This window comes from Rattus norvegicus, chromosome 10, assembly GCF_036323735.1.
Source record: "Rattus norvegicus strain BN/NHsdMcwi chromosome 10, GRCr8, whole genome shotgun sequence".
In the NCBI taxonomy this organism is placed as follows: Eukaryota; Metazoa; Chordata; class Mammalia; order Rodentia; family Muridae; genus Rattus; species Rattus norvegicus.
The window spans coordinates 17,633,784-17,659,419 of NC_086028.1; the positions used below are offsets into that span (position 1 = coordinate 17,633,784).

At 52.1% G+C, this 25,636-nt stretch overlaps 1 protein-coding gene across 3 annotated transcripts in view; it reads left to right on the top strand.

Annotated features, from left to right (window-relative positions):
* The window catches only part of Stk10 (serine/threonine kinase 10), a 94,189-nt gene that overhangs the window by 11,635 nt on the left and 56,918 nt on the right, over positions 1 to 25,636 (top strand). For all 3 annotated transcript variants that reach the window (XM_039085736.2, XM_063268809.1, NM_019206.2), the window contains exon 2: positions 10,923 to 11,087. In XM_039085736.2, coding sequence (XP_038941664.1) covers positions 10,923 to 11,087 — 165 coding nt within the window. The remainder of the gene's footprint in view (positions 1 to 10,922; positions 11,088 to 25,636) is intronic.

Sequence of the window (25,636 nt, forward strand, 5' to 3'; positions counted from 1 at the left end):
TTTTGAAGGATTCCAGGGCCCCCCCCCCTTAACCTTCAAAGGCAACAGGAAATCTAAGGGCGCGACATGGCTGGGGGCCACTGTTAGTGAGGAGCCTAGAGGCCTAGGTGCCAGCATTGGCCTAGTTCTGACTCTGGTCTAGCTAGCAGCCGCTGGAGAGAGGATGGGAGTGGTTTGTGCTCCGAGGCCATTGGTGACTTAACACATGCAGCTAGAGGACTTGATCTCAGATGAGAGGGAAGGATGATGCTTACCTGTGCTTGGGGGCCTGAGAGCTTTCCTCAGGCAGAGAGAATGCCTGATGGGTGTAGAGAGAGGCTATATAGGAGAACTAGCTTATAATGCTTTAGTGGGGCTATGGTGGAGGTGCATTCATGTGTGTGCATGTACACGAGCGTGTGTGTGTGTGTGTGTGTGTGTGTGTGCTCTAGGTTTAAAGGTGTATATGCATCCTAGCTTGCTGTATTTGCTTGCTGCTTGCGCGGTGTGGGGAGTACAGGCAGCACCCCACTTGGCTGTACATTTTAAAGTAGTCATACAGATTTTTGGTTTGTCTGTCTGTCTGTTTATTTATTTATTTTTGGCAAGGTTTAACTTTTTAGTCCTTGGCTGTCCTGAAACTCTCTATGTATACCTGACTGGCTTTGAACTCCCACCTACCTCTCTGCCTTCCGGGTGCCAGGCTTAAAGGTGCACGCTGCCACACTAGCTCAGCAGAGGCCTTTTGAACGTTGCTAACGCACAGCAGTGATCAGTGGATGAAGTGACTGTCACGCAGACCCCAGGATTGTCACATACTTCGCATGTGTTGAGCGGTCTCCCTGAACCCTATGAATATATAAAATGATCATGTTTTAAATTAGAATGTGAAGACATTCAAATGTAGAGACATTAGAGCGCATCCTTTTTTTGTTAATCAGCTGGGCCTGTTCTAAGTGCTGTTCTCAAGTTCCCTCAGCAGACCGTCTCGGACAGGAGTCCTCAGTGTAGAAAGGTAGGCAGACAGGAACGCAGTCTGCTGCAGTCACCAGTCACACAGTGGAGAGTGCCAGCCTGGGCTGGCTGTGCTGCCCGTGGAGGCATGTGGAAAGCCAATCATACAGAACGCAGAAAGCAGTGTCTGAGATTCTTTTGATTTTTCCTTTTTTGTGCTATTCTAGTATTACGATTTTTTTTCTGTGAACTTGTGCTATTTTTAGAATAATAAAAAAACAACACGGAAAGTTTGTACTGTGGGTTAAAAAAACTAAAACAAAATAAAAAGACAACAGCACCTGGGAAGTGGTGGCACATGCCTTTAATCCCAGCACACCGGAGGCAGAGAGGTTGGTGGAGCTCTGTGAGTTCGAAACCAGCCTGGTCTAGAGAGTGAGTTCCAGGACAGCCAGAGCTGCATGGAGAGATACCCTGTCTTGAAAAACCAAACCAAACCAAATCAAATCAACAGTGATTTGCTTGCTGTCTATAACTCTGAGATGGGGAACTGAGATGGGCCAAAGGATCCCTAAGTTGTAGGGATTAAGGGATGCTATTATAAACTGCAGTACCCCTTCCCCCGTGTTCTCTCTTAGGGCAAGAAGCAGCCTGTCAAAGCTGGAGCTTTGCCTCCCAGGATGCAGGGCCAGCTCATGGCCACCTTCCTCTCCATTCCCAATGATATCTTGGGGCTGGACTCCTCACCGTGTTTGAAAAGCTGGGACCCAAAGGTTCCCACATGCCTGGCCAAGTCGGACGGGTTGCCAGGCTCCTCGGCCAAGGCCACAGCTCCGTATCTTTGAGGCCGATCCTGTTTGGGTTTGGTCCCAAGCCAAAAGGGCTTGGAGGCTTAGCATTTCCTGGCTGGCCCAGGATGGCCCAGCAGGCGTCTCCTCTTGGGAGTGCTGAATGCACGTCTGTGGGCCTGTGGGTCTGTCACTTCTCCGCTTTTGTGCCACAGAGCCTTTGCTGTCCTCAAGTGTCACTTCTGAAACTTGGCTGGCTCGTTTGTCAGCAAGTCAAAGCTTCACTGGGAAGTGGCTCTCTCTACTTGGCAGGACTTGTTAGCTGTGTATGTCCTGGCCCAGCCAGGGCCTTTGGCTCTTGTCAGGCAAACAGGTGGCATCTTCCAGAACTAGAACAGGACCCCTGGAGAGCCAAGAGGAAACGGACTCTTGTAACTTCCCAGTCTTCTCCTGTTCTGTAGGAGTGCCGACTGGGCCTTCCTCCTCCTCTGTGTCTACCCATCCACTGTCTTCTTATCCCTCCTGCTGGCCACCAGCTACTCTCCTATTGCTACGAAGAGACCCATTTTTCCAAGGCCACTTGTAGAAGAAAGAATTTATCCGAGGCTTACAGTTCCAGAGGGTTAAAGCCAGTGACGATCATGGTGGGGAGCATGGCAACCATAAAGAAGCAAACAGGTGCAGGAGCAATGGTTGAGAGCTCACAACCTGATCAACAATCGTGAGGCAGGGATAGAAGGAGCACCAGCTGGGGATGGCATGGGCTTTTGAAATCTCAACCCCCACCCCTGTGACACACCTCTTCCAACACGGCCACATGTTGAATCCTTCCTGAACAGCTGCATCAGCTGAGGACCAGGCATTCAAAGGAATGAGCCTATAGGGACCATTCTCACTCAAAGCACCACACCACTCATTTGCATCCATCCCCTCATGCCCCATCCTCCCCCCACAGACCCATCCATCCCCCCACCCACTCGCTCATCCATCTTCCCACCCAACCATTCATCCTCCCACCCATCCATCCTCTCACTCCTCCATCCTTCCTCCCACCCACCCACCCACCTATCCATCCATCCATCCTCCGTCATGTCTGTCTTTAAGGCTTCCTTCCCTGTTCTCCCCACCCCAACCCCCGGCCATTCTGTGCCAGGCTCTATAGGGGTGTAGGCTGAGAGGAATCAGACATGGGCTTGGCCTTTCATAGCTCACAGCCAGCTCAGATCTGAGTTGCACGTGACCGTAGCACCAGCAGCCTGTGTGGAAAGGGCTAACAAGGGCTCGAGTGGAGACCAGGGAGCACAGGCTGTGCCTAGCCAGCTTTAGGAAGCCGCTCAGTGCTGTGCATGTAGGTAGTGGAGCGAGAGGTGGTCAGGGAGGGCTGGGACCCAGTGCTTTTGGTCAAAGGCAAAGAAAGACCTGGGCTATGAGCCAGACTTGCCTGAGTTCAAGTCCTGACAGTTGCTTTCTGGTGTGTGACCTGGGACAGGTCTCTTCTCTCTCTGGGCCTTCTTTTTCTTTTCCACAGAAGGAGGTGATGTACATCTCCATTCCTTCTGAGCCAGTGCTCAGTGTCCTGCCTCCAGAACGCCTGCTGTAAGTCTTTCTTACCCTGCCTCCTCCTGCGTGCTGGCCTTACCAGCCTTTGATTCCCAACTCCTGCACACCAGGCTCTGGGTCTGTTACCCCCAGTCCCCTTCTTGAATGGATATTGGTCTTTGTCTCTCAATAACCAGTTCTTCTGTGGCCTGGTTCCCCCCAGAGCTGATGCCCACTCCCTATTCCCTGAACCAAAGCCCCCCTATGATTGGTGACACTCCTCACCATTCCCTACGACACAGATTGAAACCTGCTGCTTCCAGGGGCCTGGACCTCTTTTGACGCATGCCCAGCACAGCCATCAACATCCAGAGACAGGAAAGTAGAAACCTTTAGCTTTGCCTGCTCCAGACTTCAGCTGTTGGCCGGCACGTAGACACTCATGGACAAGTCAGCTGGAACTGTTTCCTCACACCTGAGCCGTAGCCAGGTTGCTAGGAGACCTCTACAACAGCTGTGTGTCTAGGGGCGGGAGTATCTGTACAACCCTCATGCCTCCCTCTCAGTCTCTGTCTGTCTTTCCTCCCCCCCCCCCTCTCATTTCTCTGTGTATTCTGGAACTTGCTCTGTGGACCAGGCTGACTCACAAGAACTCAGAGATCCACCTGCCTCTGCCTCCCAAGTCCTGTGACTAAAGGTGTGTGTCACCACTGCCTATCTTCAACTCCTTTTTCAGTTTCTGGAAGACAGACAGACAGACAGACAAACAAACAAAACTCTTCTGCAGCCTGGGACTTTGAAGATTCTCTCCTCTGAGGACATGTTCTACTACAGAGGGCTAGGGGTTAGTGCCTGAGTGTGGTATCCGCTGGAACGTTCTGCAGACGTGAGGGTGCTTTGTGTGTCTGCTGTGTTCAGTACACCAGCCACCTCTTCTTGGTCAGGAAGCATTTGCCACATGGCAGTGCCACCAGCTGAGGTACTCAGGTTTCACTTCATTATATTCTCATTCATTTATGCCTCCCTGGGTAGCTAGCAGCAGCCATCTGGACGGCGGGGCTCGGGCTGCCTGCCTCTGCCAGCCTGTAAGAACTTGTAAGGCCAGGTCTGGGGAAGTACTCACCTTCTGTCCAGGTGACTCCTTTACACTCCCTACCCTCACTGGGACTCATGTGCATAATCGCCAGCTGGCATCCGTGAAAGGCACTTGTTTTCCGAGGCCTGTCCTCAGCTCCTCTCTGTCTGTAGGAATGCTCTCTTCCCCAAGGGCAGTTTCTTTATCCTGTTTTGTTAGGATTACAGCTTAGCTGCTTTCCCTTGTCCTAGACCGTCCACTTGCAGTGTTTGTTAAAGGGTTGTTAATGTCCCATTCAGGCAATTCAGCCATCTCGAGTTAAGCATTTAGGCCAGTCCTTCCTCATTTCAGTAGTTATGGGCTGTGAGCTTGATCCTGTACCTTTCTTTTGTTGTCTTTCTTGAATTATTTCTTGGCTCTGAAGTCCCAGAAATAAGGGCTAATAGGCTTAAAAGGTATTTCAAACCTGTCTCAAAAAAACCAAACCAAAACAAACCTAGAACCGCTCTGGCCAGTTGTTTCCCTCCTTTGGAAGACTGAAGCTGTTTAAATTCTCCCCTGCAATGAGGGCCTCTATTTTACCACCTCGTCCCTGATGTCTGGTCACTATCGCTGTTTTTGTTAACTTAATAAGTGCACAGCAATCTGTTCCTTTTCCTCTCTTTTCCTTTTTAAGAGATTCTTTTGACAGGATAGCCCTGTGGTTCTGGCTTGCCTGTAGTCGTACTTTCCGAGTCGGTCCCCAGATCTCAAGTTATCTTTCCTGGGCATCTTATGAATGTCCCTCTGTGGTCAGTGTGGGACTGGAGACGGCCCTATGTGTGGCCAGTGCTAAAACACTTCCATACATGCCTGCTGTCTGTGGGAGCATCCCCAGATGGGAGACTCATTTCCTTTTTGGTAGCAAATGACATGAGTCCCCAGGGGAGTTTATTGCCCTGCATAACCAGTAAGAGACCAGTAGCGCTACTGGGGGCAACTGGCCCCAAATGCTCTGTGGTCCTCAGCACTCTGGCTCCCCCCCTCCCATGGGCATTGCTTCTATCTTGTCTTCACTCTCTGGCTGACTGAAGAAGAGACAAGATGGACTGCCCTGCATGAGGGTGGAGCTCGGTGGTAGGATGCTCGTCAGCGTGCGTGAGGCCTTGGTTTCAAGCCACAGCACCACTAAACGGTAACAGCAACCACAACTCAGGGCTGGGGAGATGGCTCAGTGTGATCACTCGCTGTGTAACCTTGAGGACCAGAGTTCGGATACACAGCACTGCCGTCAAAGCCAGTAATCCCAGTCCATGGGAGCTGGCGCCAGGCAGTCTCCTGAGGCAGACTGGCCAGAACTGTGAGTGATGTAGAAAGACACCCAACTTCAGATCTTCACATGCATGCATAAAAAACACGTGTCCACATACATGTGAACACATGCACACACACCATACATGCCAAAAAAAACCCCCAAACCCATCTTAGACTTGTTAAAATGCAGGACTAGGGATATAATTCAGTGGTAGAGCCCTTGCTGAGTGTGCATGAGCCTTAGATCTAAGCCCTAGCACACCAGCACAGGAGCCTTCCAGTCCACCAGTTTAGCCACCCGAGAGAAAGAAAAAGCCGCTTTTCTGGTAACTTCAGGGAAATGGAAAAAACACCCCAAACAGACAAGAAAGCATTCAGGGACAGTTTGCCCACCTTGGCTCACATGTCTAAGTAGCTGAACCAGCAGCTCCAACAAGGTTGGCTGTGACCTGTGGCTCTGACTGGTTGGGCCTGCATGTGTACCTGGACCAGGGTGGGAATCAGCCCCTCCGGATCTCGGACTGAGAAAGAGACACAGTAGAGTTTTGTAAGTACAGTGCAGAATGGGGTGCTCCAGGATTCATTTCCAGACAGCTGCAGAGGCTACGAGGCCCTAGACTTCTGCACCCCGTTCTCCTTCAGTCGTAGTGCTCAGGCTTGGGTCTCCGCAATTCTTTTTTTTTTTTTTTTTTTTGGACTCTGTTTCTCCATCTGGAGAATGGGAATCAGGAACTTAGAGTTTAAGAACTGTGGCTGAAGGCCTTGCTGAAGGGAGAGGACCAAGTGGTCAGCTGGCCATCAAAAAAGGGACATGTCTGGGGCCTGTCCCAGGTCTCAGTAATCCCCCAGCTTCAGAACTGGCTTGCTGAACCCCTGGGATAGGGCAGGGTTCCTGGCAGGGCTGGGTGAGTGGCCCCACCTCCTCTAGGCAGGGCCCCAGGCTGTCACAACAGGGAGGATTGTTCCCACCGAGTGTCTGGGCCAGAAAACACAAGTGGCCACTGTCTCTGCTTTCAAGGGCGTGGGCTCTGAGGTTAGAGACCGCCAGCGAACAGCAGGACTGGGGATCCCCCTCGTCCCCCGCCTTCCTTGCCATGAACTGGTGGAGATGGATTTTTGAAACCTTAATGTTGTATGTTCATGGGAGTTCTGCCTGCTCACTTCTGCCTGCACCTCATTTGTTCAGACCCTCACCCCCATTCTCCAGGGTCTCCCCGTAGCACACAGAGAGCTTGGGCATAGTACTCCACTCTACAACTGTACAGATGGGATCCGGAGGCCCAGACAGGATTTGTGCTGACTGAATAGGCAACTCTGGGAAGCAGTTAAGTTTCAAGGACTTTGAAACCCCAGGGGCCCAAGTCCTGTTCATTAGAGCTGTACGGCCCTGGACGGTGATTTCCACCCCTCTCAACATATGGCTTCTCTTCATATGGGGTCTCACTCTGTTGGCCAGGCTGGGCTTGAGCTCCTAGGGTCAAGTGATGCTCCTGCCTCTGCCTTCCAAGGAGTTAGTTCAACAGCCACACACCTGACCGTCCATCTGGCCATTTCGTACAGAAAGCAGAAGCCGGGGACAGGCGGCAAGCGATCAAGCAACAGCCCTAGAAAGCATAGCATTCTCTTTGAACTCTAGTTCCAGGTCAAGACCACACGGCTCTAGACTCCATACTCCCTTCTCCAGGCCTCAGTCTGGGAAGTAGGCATGTGGCCAGTGCTTATCTCAGTGTCTGTGGGAGGCTCAGTGCCTGCGGCTGTCAAGGCCCCTTGGTGCGAGTGGTTGGTTCTGGCTGTGCTCGTCATTGGTCTTTACCTCACGGCCGTTGAACCTTCTGGATGTGATTTGGTGCTCTGAACAGTCAGGCTCGGGACAGGTCTGGCCTTCAAAGCTCGCACTCCTATCTGAATCTCAGCTTCCTCTGTTGACCGAGAATGGTGTTTGCCTTCCTGGTCTGGGCGGCACTGGTCAGCACTGGCTGGTTTTGTGTGTGTGTGTGTGTGTGTGTGTGTGTGTGTGTGTGTGTGTGTGTTCATCCACTGTTGCGACATCTTCTGCTGCCTTTTGGGATTAGATTGCTGTCTCAGCCAGGATCTTAAGGAATTTGGTTTTGGCACAGCCACTGCATGGCCCCTCCCTGGTGGGCTGTGGCACTGGGCACCGTCTGAGGAGTCCTGGTGTTGATACTGGCTCCTTGCTGGAGGCCCAGCCCTTTGGTCAATGTTGCTCTTACAGCGTAAGGCAAAGCGGGTTCTGTGCGCTCCTGGAAAACACTGGTTGTTCCTCCACATTTACAGGAAAATATCTTTTTTGAGGGAGCTCTGCAAAAGGTGTCATGCAGCCTCGGCAGCCACAGTAGTGACGAATAGATGGCCTTTGCCTAGTTCATGGTGGCTGAGAAGGTGCTGTGGTCACCTGACCCTGCCACCCCCAAAGGCCCACCCTTCCTCTCTGCCTCTCCAAAGGAAGTGAGGAGACTTTAGCTGCTTATCTCGTGTGTGTGTGTGTGTGTGTGTGTGTGTGTGTGTGTGTGTGTGTGTGTGTGAACTCACTCTGTAGTCTAGTCTCCAACTCAGGGATCTGCCTGCCTCTGCCCCCCCTGGTGCTGGGATTAAAGGCATACGGCAGTAACACTCACCACATCTCTAAAGAATTCTTAATCTGTTCTGAACAAGCACTGAAAATCGAGTTGAGGGGAAAAGAATCCCCTAACCCCACACACAACTTGCTGATCAGAGCTCCTGGTCTGTGTTCTGGAGGTTTCATGACCTCTACTCCAAGAAGAACTTTGGCAGGGGAGGACTGGTCACCACTGAGTGCAGGCTTCGCAGGACTGACAGCAGCACTCGCTGCTGTGGAGGGTGGTTGAGATGGTAATTGACCTAACACACTAAGAAGTGTCAACAGAGGGAGGGGAGCAGACTCTGTCTGCCATAAACAAGGAGCTGTCCTCATCCCTGCAGGGCGTTTGGAGCTCTTAGCAGCTTTGATAGAAGACTTGAGCTGAGAATAGACAGGAAAGTGCTGGTTGTAGGCTTCACACCCTTTCCTTCTTGAAGGCTGCCACGCCCATCATAAGCAGCCACCTGGTCCCTCTCAGCAGGATAGGTGACCTCTCCATGCAGATCTTTAATTCCTGAGGCCAGTTAGCTGTCTGAGTGTGTGGTCATCCTAAATGGACCTTGCCTGAGGCATTGCAAAGTCATCCGTTTGTAGAGGCTTCTCCAGGCTGGGGATTGGATGGACCTGTAGAGTGTGGAACAGCGGTTCTCAACCTGTGGGTCATGACCCTTTCACAGGGGTTGTCCAAGACCATGGGAAAACACAGACATTTCATTTATGATTCAGATCACCAGCAAATTTGGAGTTATGGAGTAACAGTGAGGTACTTTTACGTTGGGGTCACCACGACATGAAGAACTGTGTTAACGGTTGGCGGTGTTAGGAAGGTTGAGGATAGTCTGGAGACCGTAGAGAAGCTGCGGCGGTAGGTGACGACCCAGGTGCAGATCCCAGGCGTGTGTCTCCTCTCTGAGCTTGGACTTGCTTATTAGTCTTGGGCTGCAGAACTTGACTGCTGACTTGATCCTGTGAGGGCACACGCACTGTCACTCAGGGGACTGCAGATGCACAGAAAGGGCTGTCCTGCTGTGTGTACAGTTGTCACGAGAGGTCACAGTGGGCGTGAGGCCCCACCCCCGAGGAAGGCAGAGGTGGAGGATCCACCAGCCCTGTGCTCGGTGACAAGCAGATGCTGGCTTCTAGGGCCCTGTCCACACTGTGAACTCTGCCCTTGTGAGTACTGAAGTGGAGAGGTCGAAGGTTGTAGCAGCATCTTTGGCAGCTTGGGTGATACTGAGGGAGTTGTGAGTCTCGTGTCCGGTTTCCGGGGTCCCCTTGTGCGGTGGAGTGGTGGCAGGCCTCCTCTGGTCACACACTTATGCCTCTCTTTTGGGGAATTTAAGTCCACAAGTCTTGGAGTCTTCACTACTGTCCGTTTCAAGGTTTGTTATTTTATTCTATTTATTTTATTTTAAGACACTGTCTCACTATGTAGTCCTGGCTGGCCTGAGCTCACCGCGTAAGCCCAGCTGGCTTCCAATTCGCAGAGATCCTCCTGCCTCTGCATCCTGAGTACTGAGATAGGTTTCCGGCCTGGCTTTTCTCACTTAGATTAGGGACCAGCGTTTATAAAGCTCGCTTGTCACTGTTTCGGCGTTTCGAGGTGGAGCAACAGCCGTTGCATGTGTGTGTCAGCCTCTTTGGTGTCCCTTAGGCGGGCCCCACCCATGGCTGTGGCAGATGGAGTAATGCACAACCCAGAATCCCTGAGTCGGGCTCCCCTTGGCTCTGGTGGGACTGCAGCTTCTGCATTGGTTGCTGGAGAAGGGAACTCTGGTGGTGGCCACCCAGTGCCCTGTTCTACTCCCAAACCCTCAGCCGCTCCTGTTAAGTCTGTCTCTTGACCAAGTCATCCTAGCTGGCAAAAGTTTTCACTGTCTTTTTCATCAGATAAGAAGCAGTGTTCTGGGCTGGAGAGGCGGCTTAGTGGTTAGGAGCACCAGCTGCTCTTCCCGAGGTCCTGAGTTCAAATCCCAGCAACCACATGGTGGCTCACAACCGTCTGTAACTCCAGTTCCAGAGGATCTGGCGCCTTCACTCAGACATACATGCAGATAAAAGTAAATAAATGCACATAAGGGGGCTGGGGATTTAGCTCAGTGGTAGAGCGCTTGCCTAAGAAGCGCAAGGCCCTGGGTTCGGTCCCCAGCTCCGAAAAAAAGAACCAAAAAAAAAAAATGCACATAAAAGTAAATAAATTTTAAAGAAGAAGAGGTGTTCTGCCTAGGTAACATGTGGCCAGGAGGCAGTTTTACTATGATACATGCCTGCTACACACACACACATGCACACGACTGACAAGAACCTTAAATGGTTCAGGCTGACAGTGCTCATGAGTCCTCATTTTAGGCTTTTCCTGGCCAGCTGTCAGGAAGTGTTTTCCTCAGAGTTTTTATTTTTCTTTTCGTTTTCATATTATAAATATTTTATTTTTACGTATGTGCATGTCTGCTTTGGCCCAGTCTTGTATTTACGGTATGGTTATATCTTACTTCCTTATTAGACACATAGAATGTTCTCTCTGGTGACACCGCGTGTGCCCCGGCCATTGTCGGGAGTGTCTGTGTCCCCTCAGATGTCCGCCTCTGTGTTCACACTTGCATGGGGGCCTGGGAAGCCTCCCAGGTGTCTCCTGCCCGACCTGCCTTGTAACCCTCCTGTCTCACCTTTGCAGGCCAAAAACAAGGAGACGGGCGCCCTGGCAGCAGCCAAAGTCATTGAGACTAAGAGCGAGGAGGAGCTGGAGGACTACATCGTGGAGATCGAGATCCTCGCCACCTGCGACCACCCATATATCGTGAAGCTCCTGGGGGCCTATTACTATGACGGGAAACTATGGGTAAGAGCATCTGCTGTGTGGGCCAGGGTTGCAGCAGGGAGAAGGTGAAGTGGGCTGCTCTGAGCCTTTGGCCTCTCTTCCCACCCCCACCCCCACTTCCCACACTCATGCAGAGGCTGCAGATACAGCAAAGTGCTGTGGCGTCTGACCTAGAGAAGGCTGGGCACGTCTGTAGCCATGTGCGAGTGGAGGAGTGTGTTCCTAGAAGTCTAGAACAGTACGAGGGGTATTGGTGCTCAGAATTTCTGATCTCAGACTGTCAGTTGTGCGGACTTAGGGAGGTTCCCCTGGTAAAGCCGTTGTGTGTGGTTGAGGTCTGACATCCTCTCAAGCCTGAACGTGCCACCCCATGAGGAATTCTAACCTCGTGGTGTCTTGAACATGGAGCATTCCAAGGTTAAGCGAGTCAATTCTGGATGGGTGCCCAGAGGCTTGGCATGGATGGGGCAGCGCTTGAGTGCTGATCTGGTGTCGTTTGCAGGAGTCACAGATCTCCTGCTAATGTGTTCTCCCACTGTGAGCCCTGGGCTCCTGCAGGGGCCATGGGACCCCACTGCCTTCATGGGCTGAGGTTGCCCTGCAGTTACCTCTGTCACAAGCCTGCCTCATCTGATACTTCTCAACTTCTCAGCTGACAAAACCCAGATGCCCCAGAGTGGGCATCTTGGAGAACTTGTGTTTTGCCAACTTTCTTTCTGTCTCTGTCTGTCTGTCTGTCTCTCTCTCTCTCTCTCGTGTGTGTGTGTGTGTCTGTGTGTGTCTGTGTGTCTGTATGTGTGTGTATGTCTCTGTGTGTGTGTGTTTCCAATGGTGAGGACTGAATCCAGAGCCTTGTGTATGCTAGCCAAGTACTCTACCATGGAGCTACATTCCAGCCTGATAGACTATATATAGAGACTACATACGTACATGACATACCCACACATATGTAAATAAACCCCTCCCAACTCTAGGCACCCAGGAAGCAAAGTGATGTGCGTGCAGGAAATATCTCAAGTAAATTCTGGGTACAGCTGGCACTGCCAGAATCCTGTAGACGTTTGGAGTCATGTCTAAGGAACCTCAGGCCCTCAGGCACCTCCGCCATCACTGGGGTTGTGTGAGCCCAGGTCTTGCCACTGTTGGTGGAAAGGGTGGTTCAGAAACGTGCATTGATCAGAAAGGCGTGGGACACTGGGAACTTGCTATTGACCCGTGATGGTTTGTCATTTTTTCATGCCTGATGGGAAGCAAGAGTCTTGGCTTTTAATGGTGGAGTGCCTGACTTACTTTTGCTAAGTGGAGAAAGAGATCTTGCTGCTTAGGAAAAGAGAAAGTTCACAAGGTCCCGTGATTTTTCATATCCCAGGCAGGGATAGAGTGGGGAAGAAGAAGTCTGGCCAAGGGACGGGGAGTCAGTCCTCTCAGCTGGTGTTAGACTCGCACCCATAGCCATAGGGTGCCTGAGGAGGGACTTTAGAACACAAGACATTTAGCTGGCACATAGCTTTGGAGGTTCAGGGCCATGTGACAGGGTTGGCTGGGCTCTCTGCATGGACTCAGGTCAGTTGGAATCCAGAGAGCTTTGTTGTTCACATGGTGGTGCCCGGAGCCATAGAGCTCCTCAGGTCCCAGAAAGAACCTCAACACTCCTCAGTCCCTTCAGCAGGCAGTCTCCGTGACTTCATGACTAGTCCCCACTCTGCCAACATCACTACAGGGGGGAACAAGCTTCCAGTGCCTGAACTCTTGGGGGACTGAGGTAGTTACTGGAGAAAAGCACAAAGTAAAACTCCTCGGTGTTTTTTGTTAGAGGACCCACTGGTGACATTCAAAGAGTATTTTTTAGATAGTTCATGCATAGTTTTAAAGTAGGCCAGCCTGCCTTGGCGTCTTTGCCGTTTTAGTTGAGTGCTGGTTTCGTCCTGTCATAGCATCCTCTATATCCAGAAGAGCCGCACTCTCCTGTGGCCCTGGGAAGGCATCTCAGTGGTTTTCCCTTCTTGCTTGGGAATCTTTGTGAGAATTTTTTTAGGTTTTTCAATGTCTGTTTCCAAACTGGCATCACAGAGCTACTTCCTATGTGAGCTGAAGTCTCCTGGCCTGCTCGTTTGTTTACCATTATTTCATCAGTCTCTCCTCCTACTGCCTGTCCGCCTGCACTGCACCCACCCCTCCCCCTCCCCACCATCACTGCACCCACCCCTCCCCCTCCCCCCCACCACAGCACCAGCCCCTCCCCACCATCACTGTACCAGCCCCTCCCCCTCCCCACCACCACTGCACCAGCCCCTCCCCCTCCCCACCACCACAGCACCAGCCCCTCCCCCTCCCCACCACCACAGCACCAGCCCCTCCCCACCATCACTGCACCAGCCCTCCCCACCACCACAGCACCAGCCCTCCCCCTCCCCACCACCACAGCACCAGCCCCTCCCCACCATCACTGCACCAGCCCCTCCCCCTCCCCACCACCACTGCACCAGCCCCTCCCCCTCCCCACCATCACTGTACCAGCCCCTCCCCCTCCCCACCACCACTGCACCAGCCCCTCCCCCTCCCCACCACCACTGCACCAGCCCCTCCCCCTCCCCACCACCACTGCACCAGCCCCTCCCCCTCCTCACCACCACTGCACCAGCCCCTCCCCCTCCCCCTCACTGCACCAGCCCCTCCCCCTCCTCACCACCACTGCACCAGTCCCTCCCCCTCCCCACCACCACTGCACCAGCCCCTCCCCCTCCCCACCACCACTGCACTAGCCCCTCCCCCTCCTCACCACCACTGCACCAGCCCCTCCCCCTCCCCACCACCACTGCACAAGCCCCTCCCCCTCCCCACCACCACTGCACCAGCCCCTCCCCACCATGTACCAGCCCCTCCCCCTCCTCACCACCACTGCACCAGTCCCTCCCCCTCCTCACCACCACTGCATCTGCCCCTCCCCTCCCCCACTACCACTGCATTGCCCCCCCTTTTTTTTTTTTCTTCTTTTTTTCAGAGCTGGGGACCGAACCCAGGGCCTTGCGCTTGCTAGGCAAGCGCTCTACCACTGAACTAAATCCCCAACCCCAACATTTGCCCCTTTACCCTCACCATCACTGCATCCATCCCTCCCTTCCTCACCATCACCGCCCATACCCCTCCCTTATCCACCATCTACACATTGGTGCAGACATCAGGTAGGCAATTACAGTGAACTGGGGAAATCTCCTCTAGGCCTCAGATGCTGTCTGACAACATTCTTAGCTTTGGGTTCATGGAAGCTGGGGACCTGTTTACATGTTCCGAAAGGATACCATCCAAAAGGTTGCATAGTAGTCACAGGATATTAGGTCACATGCACAGGTGAGCGATGAATGGCTCTTTAAGAAGGCCAAGATAACCTAAGGCAGTTTGGCTCTGGAGCTGCAAAATTCAAACTACTCCCCATTCATTGACGTTAAAGTCAGCAGGTCAGCTTTTGTTGAACAAGCAGTGCAGGTGTGGCTTCCTTTGAGGACTTCATAGGGTCAAAGCGGCTCTTGGACTGAGTCAACCCCTGGGGAGAGGTGCAGCTGGCACAATAATTGGAGGCCATCTTGGGCAAGGCCTCGATGCCAAAGTGAAGACTTTGTAGCTGCCCTTACAGAGGTCAGCAGCCTCAGCATTTCCTGGGATACTCATATCAGCGATGTGGCCCACCTGGTCCTCCCGGATCATAAGCTGCCCAGCAGCTGGTAGCTTTAAGAACCTTCTAGGTGAGTCATGATGGTTTAAGTTTGAAAACATCTATTTTTGGGCCTTGGCAACTCAGTTACATTTTGCTTAGGGGAAGTACATTCTGTGCTGTATTAAAAAAAAAAAAAAGGTCAGATTTGGGGCCAAGAGGTAAAGCCTTGAGTCTGGTCAGTTCAGACCCCACCCAGTGCCTGAGGATGTGGCATGGGACGTGGACCAGCTTCAGGGGGAAGGAGCATCTGAACTGTGTCTTGCAGGATGCGCAGGAGTTGGAAAGGTTGGAAAGTTTGGCTAAGTCCAGGCTGTGTGGAAGTGAGGAGCCATGGGCTGCTGAAATTGAAGGCTGGAGGCCACACTGGCTGTTTTCTGTGGGGCAGCTTGAGGCCCAGGCTTCCTGCGTGCTCTCAGGAGCCATGGCGCCTAGGTACGTGTGTAACAGAGCTAGTCAAGGCTGCTCCTGGGGATAGGGGTTAAGTAGCTGACCGCTAGCCAAGCGCCTGCCTGCACCCCACACAGGCAGGAGGGACCTTCCACCAAGCGATGTAACTCCTCTACCTGCCGTCTTGCATCCCACAAAGAGAGGTGACTTTCCCCCAGAATTGACAATCATAGCAAAATCTTTCTAGAGGACTCCCATCTCCACTTCTGCTTTCAAATATGAAATGGTACGAATGGTTGGGAAATCCCCTCTCCTCATGCCTTGGAGGGCTGCAGCCCCGTGAGAGCCGTGGGCACTCTGTTTCTGGTGGTATCACCAGTTCTGATAGCTGTGTTTGAAGGGCCAAAAGGCAGGTGGTGTTGGGGAGAGCCCGCTTTAGATAAGAATGTGTGCACAAGAGGTCATCTTGACCTATGATCAATGGAGAAGTTATTATTGAGACATCATACTTTTTTATTCTGTCTTTACAAATCCCGTGTGTGTCCTTCCCTTACAGCCATTTTTTGTTTGTTTGTTTGTTTGTTTGAGACAGGGTTTCACTGTATGGCCTTGGATGTCCTACAACTTGTTCTGTAGCCCACGCTGGCCTCCAGCTCACAGAAAACCATGTGCCTCTGCCTCCTGGATTAAAGGCCTGTGCTACCATTGCCTGGGTATTACAGTACTTTTTTTTTTTTCTTTTTCTTTTTTGTGGAGCTGGGGACCGAACCCAGGGCCTTGTGCTTCCTAGGCAAGCGCTCTACCATTGAGCTAAATCCCCAACCCCAACAGTACTTTTTAAAAAATGACTTTTTTTTAAATTTTATGTGCACTGGCGTTTTGCCTGCATGTATGTCTGTGTGAGGATGTTGGATCCCCTGGAACTGGAGATACAGAACTGCCCTGTGGGTGCTGGGAATTGAACCTGGGTCCTCTGGAAGAACAGCCAGTGCTCTTGATCAGTGCTCTTAACCACTGAGCCACCTCTGCAGCCCCTTTTACAGCACAGTTTTTAAAACTTAAACACACCTGAACTTTTACTGGAAGCTGTTTATCTAGTCAGATGTTACAAAATTCCCATAAGATTCACATCCCCAAGTGTCCTTGCATTCTCCCGTGTGCTCAGTGGCTGAGCTGAGTGGATTTGAGCATTTAACTTAGCTCAGAGTACAATGGCTGATGGTCAGTTTCCTCCCTGAGTGGCTACTGTATTGACAGGCCTCCCAGTTCATCTACCCTGGGTTGACCCCATGTAACCTTGGCCTCGTGATTGTCCCACGTCACCGTAACCGAGATGGCAGTCTGTGAGGAACTGGGCCTCTCTTCCAACATACGCAGAATACTGGGAAGGAAACTGTGTTTCAGGATGCCCACATAGGCTTTCAGAAGGGAAGACTCTGGCTTCTAACTAATGCCCACTTCTGTTGTGTAAATGTTCCCACTACAGGTCAGTATCAGGGGCTAACACAATCTGGCAAGTCCCTGGTCTCCCTGAGCTCAGAGTCTGTGAGCAGAAGCACACTCCAAACACAGGCGTGTATGGGAAAACCAGAGCAAGTGGGAAGCCAACTTTAGCAAATCTAGTGGAGAAGTGCTGCAGCCAGCCCTTCTGGGGTGGGGTCAGGAGCCGGGGCCTATCATAGAACCGGAGGGATCCTCCCTTGGGCGAGGGGCTGGGACATTTAGACTGATCCCAGAAAGGCTAGATGGAGGCAGACCTCTGCAAATTTGGTGGCAAAACTGAAGCAGAAGGAAGTTCAAAGGCGCTGAGGCAGGAGCTGGAGAGGCAGGTAGCTGGGGTCTAGCAGAGACTGAAATGAAATGGGACTAGGCTATCCACAAGCACCTGGGAATTCAGCTGTGACGTGGGCAGCCTTGTGGCAGGAAGGACAGTTACTAAGTAGGCAGCCCCATTCGTTCCACAGTGCACAACTGTGTCATCATGGAGGCCAGAGGTCAATATTGTGTATCTTCCTGAAGCACTGACTTTTGAGGTGACTTTTTTTTGCACGGAATCTGAATTTCATGATACAATTGGGCTAACCTCTGAGCTACAGGGGTCTCCCCCGACACACACACACACACACACACACACACACACACACACACACACACGAACACACACGAACACACCCGACCCCACCCCAGATTTTTCTGAGTGCCAGCATGCCCTCAAGCTTGCAAGACAGACACCTTAATCTTTCCAGTACAAATGCCTGCAACTTAAAAAAAAAAAAAAAGATATCTCATGTTTTAGACACTAAATACACTTATTTAAAAAGAAGAGAGTGTGGTGGCACACATCTATAACCCCAGCACTTGGGAGGCAGAGGCAGTGGATCTCTGTGAGTTCGAGGCCACAGAGATCCACTACAGAGAGAGTTAAACCACGGATACACAGAAAAACCCTCTCTCAACACCCTCTCCCCTAAAAAAAAAAAAAAGAATCAGCATCAGCATCTCAAGTGGAAACTGCATCTGTTGCCGTAGAAACAAAACAAAGTGATCCCTTGTGGCCGGGTCCTTTGCTCTTATGAAGCCTTGGTCTGAGTCCTGCCTCAGGGAAGGTCCCCTGGGAGGACAAGCAAACACTGAGGAAGGAAGGACTCTGTGAAGTCAGTGCAAGGTGACACTTCCACCCATGTGGGCTGGTCTTTGTGGTAAGGACGTTAGGCCAGATCAAGCAAGCCGCACCAGATCTGTAGAGCTTCTCTCTTTGTGTGGAACAGTGAAGGACCAGAGTGACCTGCCAGTGTCACCGTGGGGTGGACAGACAGGGCCCGAGCATGGTACTGTCTACCAACCTGGAGCCCACAGCTCATTATAGATGGACACTGCGGAGTCCCCTCATGATGAAGCTTCCACAGACATCCACGTGTGTGGGTGCCTTCCCACAGCATTGGGACTATTGGGAGCACATGAGCCTTGCTGGGCTGTCCTGAGTATGTCATCCCTCACCTCTGTCCAGCAGTCCTCCTACCCACGGTCCATTGCTGCTGTGGTAGGGACAACACCTCTTTGTGGTAGCCTCAGGCTATGTGGGCCACAGACACCTGTAGCTTGGCCTCGGGCCTGAGATGTGCTCTAGATTAGCCACTGACCTCAGGACCCGTCTGTGTGCTCTGGTTCTAAAGCTGAGGCTGTTTCTACCAGATTCTCGTAGGGTGGAACGGGGAGGAAACGAAATATTTTTCATCCCACATTTTTTTTCCATCAAAGCCAAGGTGCATAAAGATGACTAAGAGACCACATTTCCAGACGAGGATGTCAGGAGCCATTTCCTCCCACGGGACTTGTTCCTCGGGCCTGTATGCACGGGAGGCCTGCCTCAGGGAGTCCCAACTGGGCTGTGGGTAGCCCCATGGGCTTCATGAGCATGCTAGGTGTCCATATGTTGGGAGATGCGTGTGTGTGTGTGTGTGTGTGTGTGTGTGTGTGTGTGTGTGTGTGTGTGTGTGTGTCTGCACGCTGTTCAGAGTCACTAGTAGAGGACTTCGGATGTTCTAAACACGGAATGGTAACTGTCTGGTAACTGTCTGAAGTGTGGTGACCTAGAATGTCTTAGTGCAGCCCCGAAGATGAAGTGAAGTGAGTCGACTAAAGAGAAAGATGTTCGATATGACCCAAGGCATGCTGGGTAGGAATCAGGAGAGCCGGTACTCAGGCCTATTGACAAACACCCCCTAACTCTAACTCCCCCTGCCCCTAACTCCTAGCCTCAATGACCAGGTAAGGAGTGACTCCCCTTCCCCTGCCCACCACCTCCAGATGAACTCTCAGAACAGCTGGGGCTACCCCTTTGAGCCCACCCCTTTTCTTACTGAATGAGCCTGTCCCTCCTATTACTATAAATTGAGGGTTTTTTTCCCTTAGTTTTTTCTATGGAGCTTGGGATCTGTTTTTTTTTTTTTTTTTTTTTTTTTTTTTTTTTTTTTTTCGGTGCTGGGGATCGAACCCAGGGCCTTGCATTGGGATCTGTTTTTTTAGACAGGGTCTCACTATGTAGCCCTGGATGACCTGGAACTCACTCTGTAGACCAGGTTGGCCTTGAACTCACACAGATCCACCTGCCTCTACCTCTTGAGGGCCAAGGTTAAAGGTGTGTGTCACCACTACTCGGCTCTCTTACTGTAATTCTTAATTCTGGATCCTTAGTCATCTGAATGGCCAGGGTAGTCGTTCTCAGGGGTGTATGGCCCCTGGGCATGGGCTCTGAGGGCTCCCTGACAGTCACTAACTTCTGCTTACCACTCAGGTCTGTCTACACACACACACACACACACACACACACACACACACACACACACACACACACACACACAGTGCTAATACTCTGAGGCAGGTGCATTTCACAGGCCAGCCCCATTTTATACAGGGGACACCAGAGGCTCTGGGAGGGTGCTATGGTTTGGATTAGGATTTGTCCCCTGAGGACTCACATGCTGGGATTTCATCCCAAGGGATACACTGCAAAAGACTGGAGAAGCTCAAACGGGTGAGGCACAGCGAAAGATGAGTGGGGGCCTTGTGCACCTTGCATTTGCCCCTGCTTTCTAGAAGGATTATGTTGACTTTGGAGTGTGCAGCTTCCCACTAGAAGAGTGAGCCTAGCTGTCCCACCTCTCTGAATTAGCACGAACCTTCCCAAGGCAGCACCTCATGACTTGGCTCTAGCCCTCCCCTCCCAGCAGATCTGCCCTTAGTCCACTGGGTTCCTGGTGGCCCTGACAAGGACTCATAATTACAGCCCAAAGCAGGAAGCCAGGCAGTTGATTCTGCTCTCTTGTGTTTTGGGGCTTCCCCTTTTTGCTAGCCACTCCCCTACTGCCCTCTCAGGAGGACTCAACAAGGGTTGTCCCAGAGACAACCCTTACCTTGTGACTCTTGTGACCTCTGCCCCATTGTAAAACTGCTTGTGCAGTTAGGTATTTCATATGCCAGTCTCATGGGATTGACGCTCACCGCCCTGGAGCAGGAGGGGCTGTTATTCATTCAGTGGTCATTTGTTCATACACAGACTCAGCCACAGCATGCCAGGAAGTTTTAGATGTTGGGATACAGGCTCGGAGCTGTCCTGGTTTCTCAAGTGTCCTGTGAAGATGCCACTTGGGTGTTTCTAGCTGTATCTGTGTTTGGTACATTTACCAAATCCTAGTCCATGGGTCACCTATGTGACTGTGACCTGGAGGCAGGCTTTGCAGTTCCCCAACCTTGATGGATGAAGTCGCAGTTTCTGAGATGAGCTAGTGGCAGACTGACACACTCCACTCGGAGGCCCGGGCATAGCCTGGCCAAGGAGATGTTTAGGCTCCATGAGAACTGCTGTGGGAGGGACCGTAGCCCTGGGGATGTGGAAAGGCTGTGTCCTCTCCTTGTTCACTGGTGGTACGTAGGGCCCAACACTGTATACCTCTCTGGCTCTGTGGGCTGGCAAGTGTTATCTCTTTGTTACACCCACTGTCCCATCTCACCATCCAATCTCTGGTTCCAACCCTGCCTGCCTCTCAGGGACTCAGTGCTAGGAAGCCTTCAGTAAGTTATGTAGTAGGGAATGCCAGCTCCGAGGAGGAGCCTCCTATGGCATTGATGTGGCTCATGTCCTGTGTGCCCTGTCTAAAGGGTTCCAAGTCCTCATCCTGAGTCCCTGGTGGCCATGGCTGGAAACAACCCTGATTTATTCCTTTCTGGGCTCAGTACTGTTCCTGGCTAGTCTTATGAGATTGGTGGCTAGCCCGCCAGCCAGCCAGCCTGAGTCTTCCCTCACATAAAGGGGTGTCTTTGAGTCTCCCTAGAGAGCCGAGCTGAGCTCTGACTTAACATTTCCTGCACAGTGGCCAGGAATGCAGCTCAGGGGACTCTGAGCCTGAAGCCGGGACCTCTACCCTCTGGGATAGACAGCCTAGGAGTGGAGTCACCTCAGTCCCATCTGAGTGATGCCTTGGGGCCTGGGCAAGCACCTTTGGGTATGGACATGGAGTGGGAGTGGTTGAGGGCAGAGCGGCAATCCCAGAACTGCCACCTCCACCCCTGCATGCATTCAAGAACCCAGGTTACTGCCTGTGACTCAGGCCTCATTCCAAAGCTGCCGGGGACCGGGGAAAGCTGGATTCCTGACCCAGGCTTGCTGCAAGGTGGTGGGCGGAACTGGCACTGAGGAACAAGGCTGGTCCTAGGAGGCATCATGGGTGTGGGCGCCCCACTCAATGGCCGAGTTGTTTGGCTGATACTCAGAGGTGGGGAGGTTCTGGGACTCCACCTACAGGGGCAGGCAGCTGACGAACTAGGCAGGGTTTATGTTGACTCTTGCTTTTTTTTTTTTTTTTTTTGAAGGCTGCCTTCATGGCTTCCTCTTTCAGGCTTTGGGTGACTAACCAGAAGCTTCTGTCTTCTGCCCTGTGTTAGAGAGCTTGGAGGCCCCCAGCTCTTGACCTGGGGACGAGCAGCAAACACTATCCCTGCTTCCTCAAGGAGAAATGAATCCAGAGCAGAAAGGTGGCCAGCCGCAGGATTCCGCCATCCCTAGGCATGGCCAAACTTGAGTTTATTCCTTCTTCTTCAGTTCTGTGCTGAATAGCCTTGGGGTAGCCCCTTACCCTGTCAAGCCTCTGCATTCTCATCTGTACGGTAGGCTGCTTGTGGCTTAAGAGATGTTTACAGAATGCTTGCTTAGCACAGCCCCGGGTCAGTGAATCTGCCCTAATTTCTGAGCATCTCAAAGCCATTCAGCAAACACTTGTGAGTTACATGCAGCTAGAGTCCTCTGTGCCTGTGAGGTTCAACGTCACCGGTACCGAGCACACAGAGACCTCTTTCCTTGTCAGTGTTGCCTAAATGATACAGGAGAGCAAGCATTCACCTAGCATTCCTACTGAGTTAGCCTCTGTTGCTCTTCTAGAATCTTCCGGACGTGTGGGAGGATGTGTGGGTTCTGGGTGGACACGATGCCGTTCAGTCAGGGACTCTGGCACTGGTAGATGTCTATCTGTCAGGCCCTGGCCAGATTCCCAGACTGATAGACAACTGTATGAGGCCTAGACTTTGACCACCAACGTTTTGAAAACACAAACTGCTTGCTCTGTGAAAAGGTGACTACAGTCACACCAAGACCTAAAATGTTGATGCCACAAAAGGTCATACAGATTTTGAGAACCTCATTTTCCAGATGGGGAGACAGAGGCCTAGGTAGGGAAAGGGATAGGGTAGCCTGTGATGGGAACAGTGGCCCTTTGTAGGGCCGTGCTCAGGAGTCTCACATGTCTGGGTCACCTGAGTTCCTGCTCCTGGTCAGTATATGGTAGTGACCTCAGGAAAGGCCAGGCGTGGAGAACTGAGGCTAGAGTTCTGAAGGTCAATGGGGTGGTGGCTCACCTCTGGACTGCGTGTGACTCAGTTGTCTCTGGGGGGGGGGGGGATGGTTAGGGTTCTGGCATTGCCTGGTGGAGCTGTCTGGTGGCTGTAAAAGTTAATGTCTAAGCCCTGGGGTGGCCATGCTTATCTGGGCTGGGATATCCTGGCCCCTTATCTCCGGGTGAGCAGCCTGCTCAGTCCATGTGTGAAATGGAAGGGCCCAAGGGTTAGAGCCAGGAGACCGAGGGGCCATTCTCACTGACCCAGGGGCCTGCCTGTGACTCAAGCTTCCTGTGGCTTCCACTGTGAGAGGGGATGGAGATGGGTGCTCTCCACACTCTCACAGAACCCCCCTCACCCAATCCTGGTTCTCTCTCTACCACTCTCTATTGCCTGGCCTGACTCTGAGACTCAGGTCCCCGTGTCTAAGTGGGAATAAAATATCACCTAATCCTCATCACACCCCGTGGCGTTCATCAGCACATACCTACCGCATATCGGGCATGTGTTCTGGGTCCATGAGCACCACCCCGGACTGAGATGCCAGCATCTTTCAGAGTTTCTCCTAAGAGCAAGTGTGACGGTCCATGCCGAGCCTTTGCTTGGGGGGTGGCATCCTAACACTCCGGCTGTGTTAGGTGTCATGGAAGGAAAAACTGACTAGCCAGCCTGGATGCTGGCATGGAGCGACATATCCCGTGGAGGGCCTGCATACTTGGAACTGCTGCTACCACTTAGCTGAACGGGTCTCTAGGGTCAGCATTGAGAGGGGAAACAGGAGCAAGGTGGAGACATGAGGACTTCCATTTCTGGGTCCCTCAGGCCTACACAGTTACTAGCTTGGTTCTTCACGGGAACAGTTGGCTCATGGGCAACAGAGAAGATGCTGTCTTGGAAAGCAGGCTGTCCTTTCAGAGTGACCTCTGGGTGCTAGGATATTGTGCCAGTGATGAGATTGCCCCCAGAATGCCCATGGCAGTGAGGCAGGGATGACTCCTCACTGCTCTGTTTCTGTTCTGTCACAGGGCCTGAAACGGTGCCTGATACAGGGCCCCAGTGGGATGAATCTCCATTCCACTCACAAATGGTCAGAGCAGTGGAGCCCAGAGGCTCAGGAGCCTGGCCTCAAGACAGCTGCTTAGCCTAGGTCAAGGCATTGTAGTCCACAGTGGTCTCCAGGTTACTTGGCTTTCAGCCCAGGAAGGAAGCCAGTGACTTCAGGCTGCTGTCACATCCTCCATTAGGTAACCCCAAGCAAGGTCCCCAAGGAAACAGGGAATCTCCTAGATACTGAGGAAGGAGACCAGCTGTGCTAGGGACAAGCCTCCAGCCAGAAGGGTTAGGGTCAGCAAGGGTGGGCCCCCCACCTGCATCCCTGTGTGGGGAGGCCCACCTTTGTTTTGTTTGGCTCTGCTTTCTTGGTATATATGTAAGTGTGCATTTATGCTTTATGAAGGTCAGAGGTCAACCTCAGGTATCTTCCTTGACCCTGCCCCTGACTCACACACCACAGCTTTTGAAGTCTTTCCTGAACAGGGAGCTCACTGAATCTTCTAGACTGATTAGACAGCAAGCCCTGGGATCCTCTTGCTCCTTCTCCCCAGTGCTGGGGTCCTGGCCGTTGGTCACTCTACTCACTTTTTATATGGGTTCTGTGGATCTGAAGCTCAGTTCCCACCCCATTGCTTGCACAGCAGACACTTTACTGACTGAACCATCTCTCCAGCCCGCCTTGGTGTTGTCGCTGTTGTTGTTTTTAAACATTCATTTGTTTGTTTGTTTCCTGGAGGAAGAGGCATCACGTGAGACCCGCCCCCATAACAAAATTTTAAATGTAGCATACATTATCGTTGATTAGTATTACACTGTGGACAACAGGCTCCAGAGCCGACTGGGCTTGAGGAAGTGGGGCGTTGAGCCCACTGGTTAGCAGCACTCTCTCCAAGGCCGCTCTGGGGTCTGTGTCTGTCGGTGCCTGGTCCCTGGCAGTCCCGGGTCCCTGTCATAAATGTGTCTCCAATCTTTCTGCTTCTGACGTCTCTCCCTCAGGGTAGCATCCTGAGGGCTCGTGCTTGTCCTCTGTCACCCTGCAGACTTTTTCCTTCTTGGAAGCCAGCAGTTCTGGTAGCTGGCTTACTCCATGCGTGTCACCATCGGTCACGGATGCATGGCTTGTATCCACACCTTGCCTTTTATGAACTGTGCGTGAGTGAACATGGGAGTACCGACAGCTCTTTGCAACCCTGGTTCTAATCCTTTTGGATAAATCCCCAGATGTCGGGTAGCTGGATCCTGTGTTCCATTTTGGAGAAACCCTAGGATGGCCTTGAACTCACAATCTAACGGCCTCTGCCTCCTGAATTCCGGCCACCACACAACTCCATGCTGTGTTCTGTAGCAGCCTTGCCACTTTGTGTACCTGCTGGCAGTGAGCCAAGGCTTCCTTTGTGTCCCCTGGACAGCACCTGGTGGCACTGTGTCTGACGACAGCAGTCTGACAAGGTCCTCCCGGTGTTTATGGCGTGTTTGCTGGCACATTTGTTTGTCTCCTAGCCGCTCTTGGTTGGGTGCTGGAGTTTCCTTTGTAATCTGGGAATGAGCCTGTTAGGAAGTGGTGGTGACTGGCAGGCGTGTCCCTGGGCTACAGGCTGCTCGCTGTGTCCTCTGTTCCACAGAAGCTTTTGCGTTGGACAGGCCTGCTTCCTTCTGGTCACAGGGCCCACGTATTATCTGATGTCATATCTACCAAGTCACTGCCAAGAGCAGCGTCATGAAGCTGTCCCTGCTGGATTCTCTCGGGCCTTTTACAGTCTACGCTATGTCCGGCCTTTCGTCCGCCTTGCGTTTATGTTTGTGTGAAGTAAGAGTCTGGCTTCTTTCCCATCCTGCGAGTGTCTGGCTTTATAAACTCCATTTGTTGAGCAAACTGTGTGCCCCAACTCTGACACCTTTGCTGAAAGACACTGGAAGGGCGGTTCCTTCAGCCCGTCTTCGTGTTTGTTTTGTGCCATTACTAGGCTGCATTTGGACCAATGTGTGTAGCTTTGCAGTATGTTTTAAAAGCGTAAGACTTCTGGATCCCCAG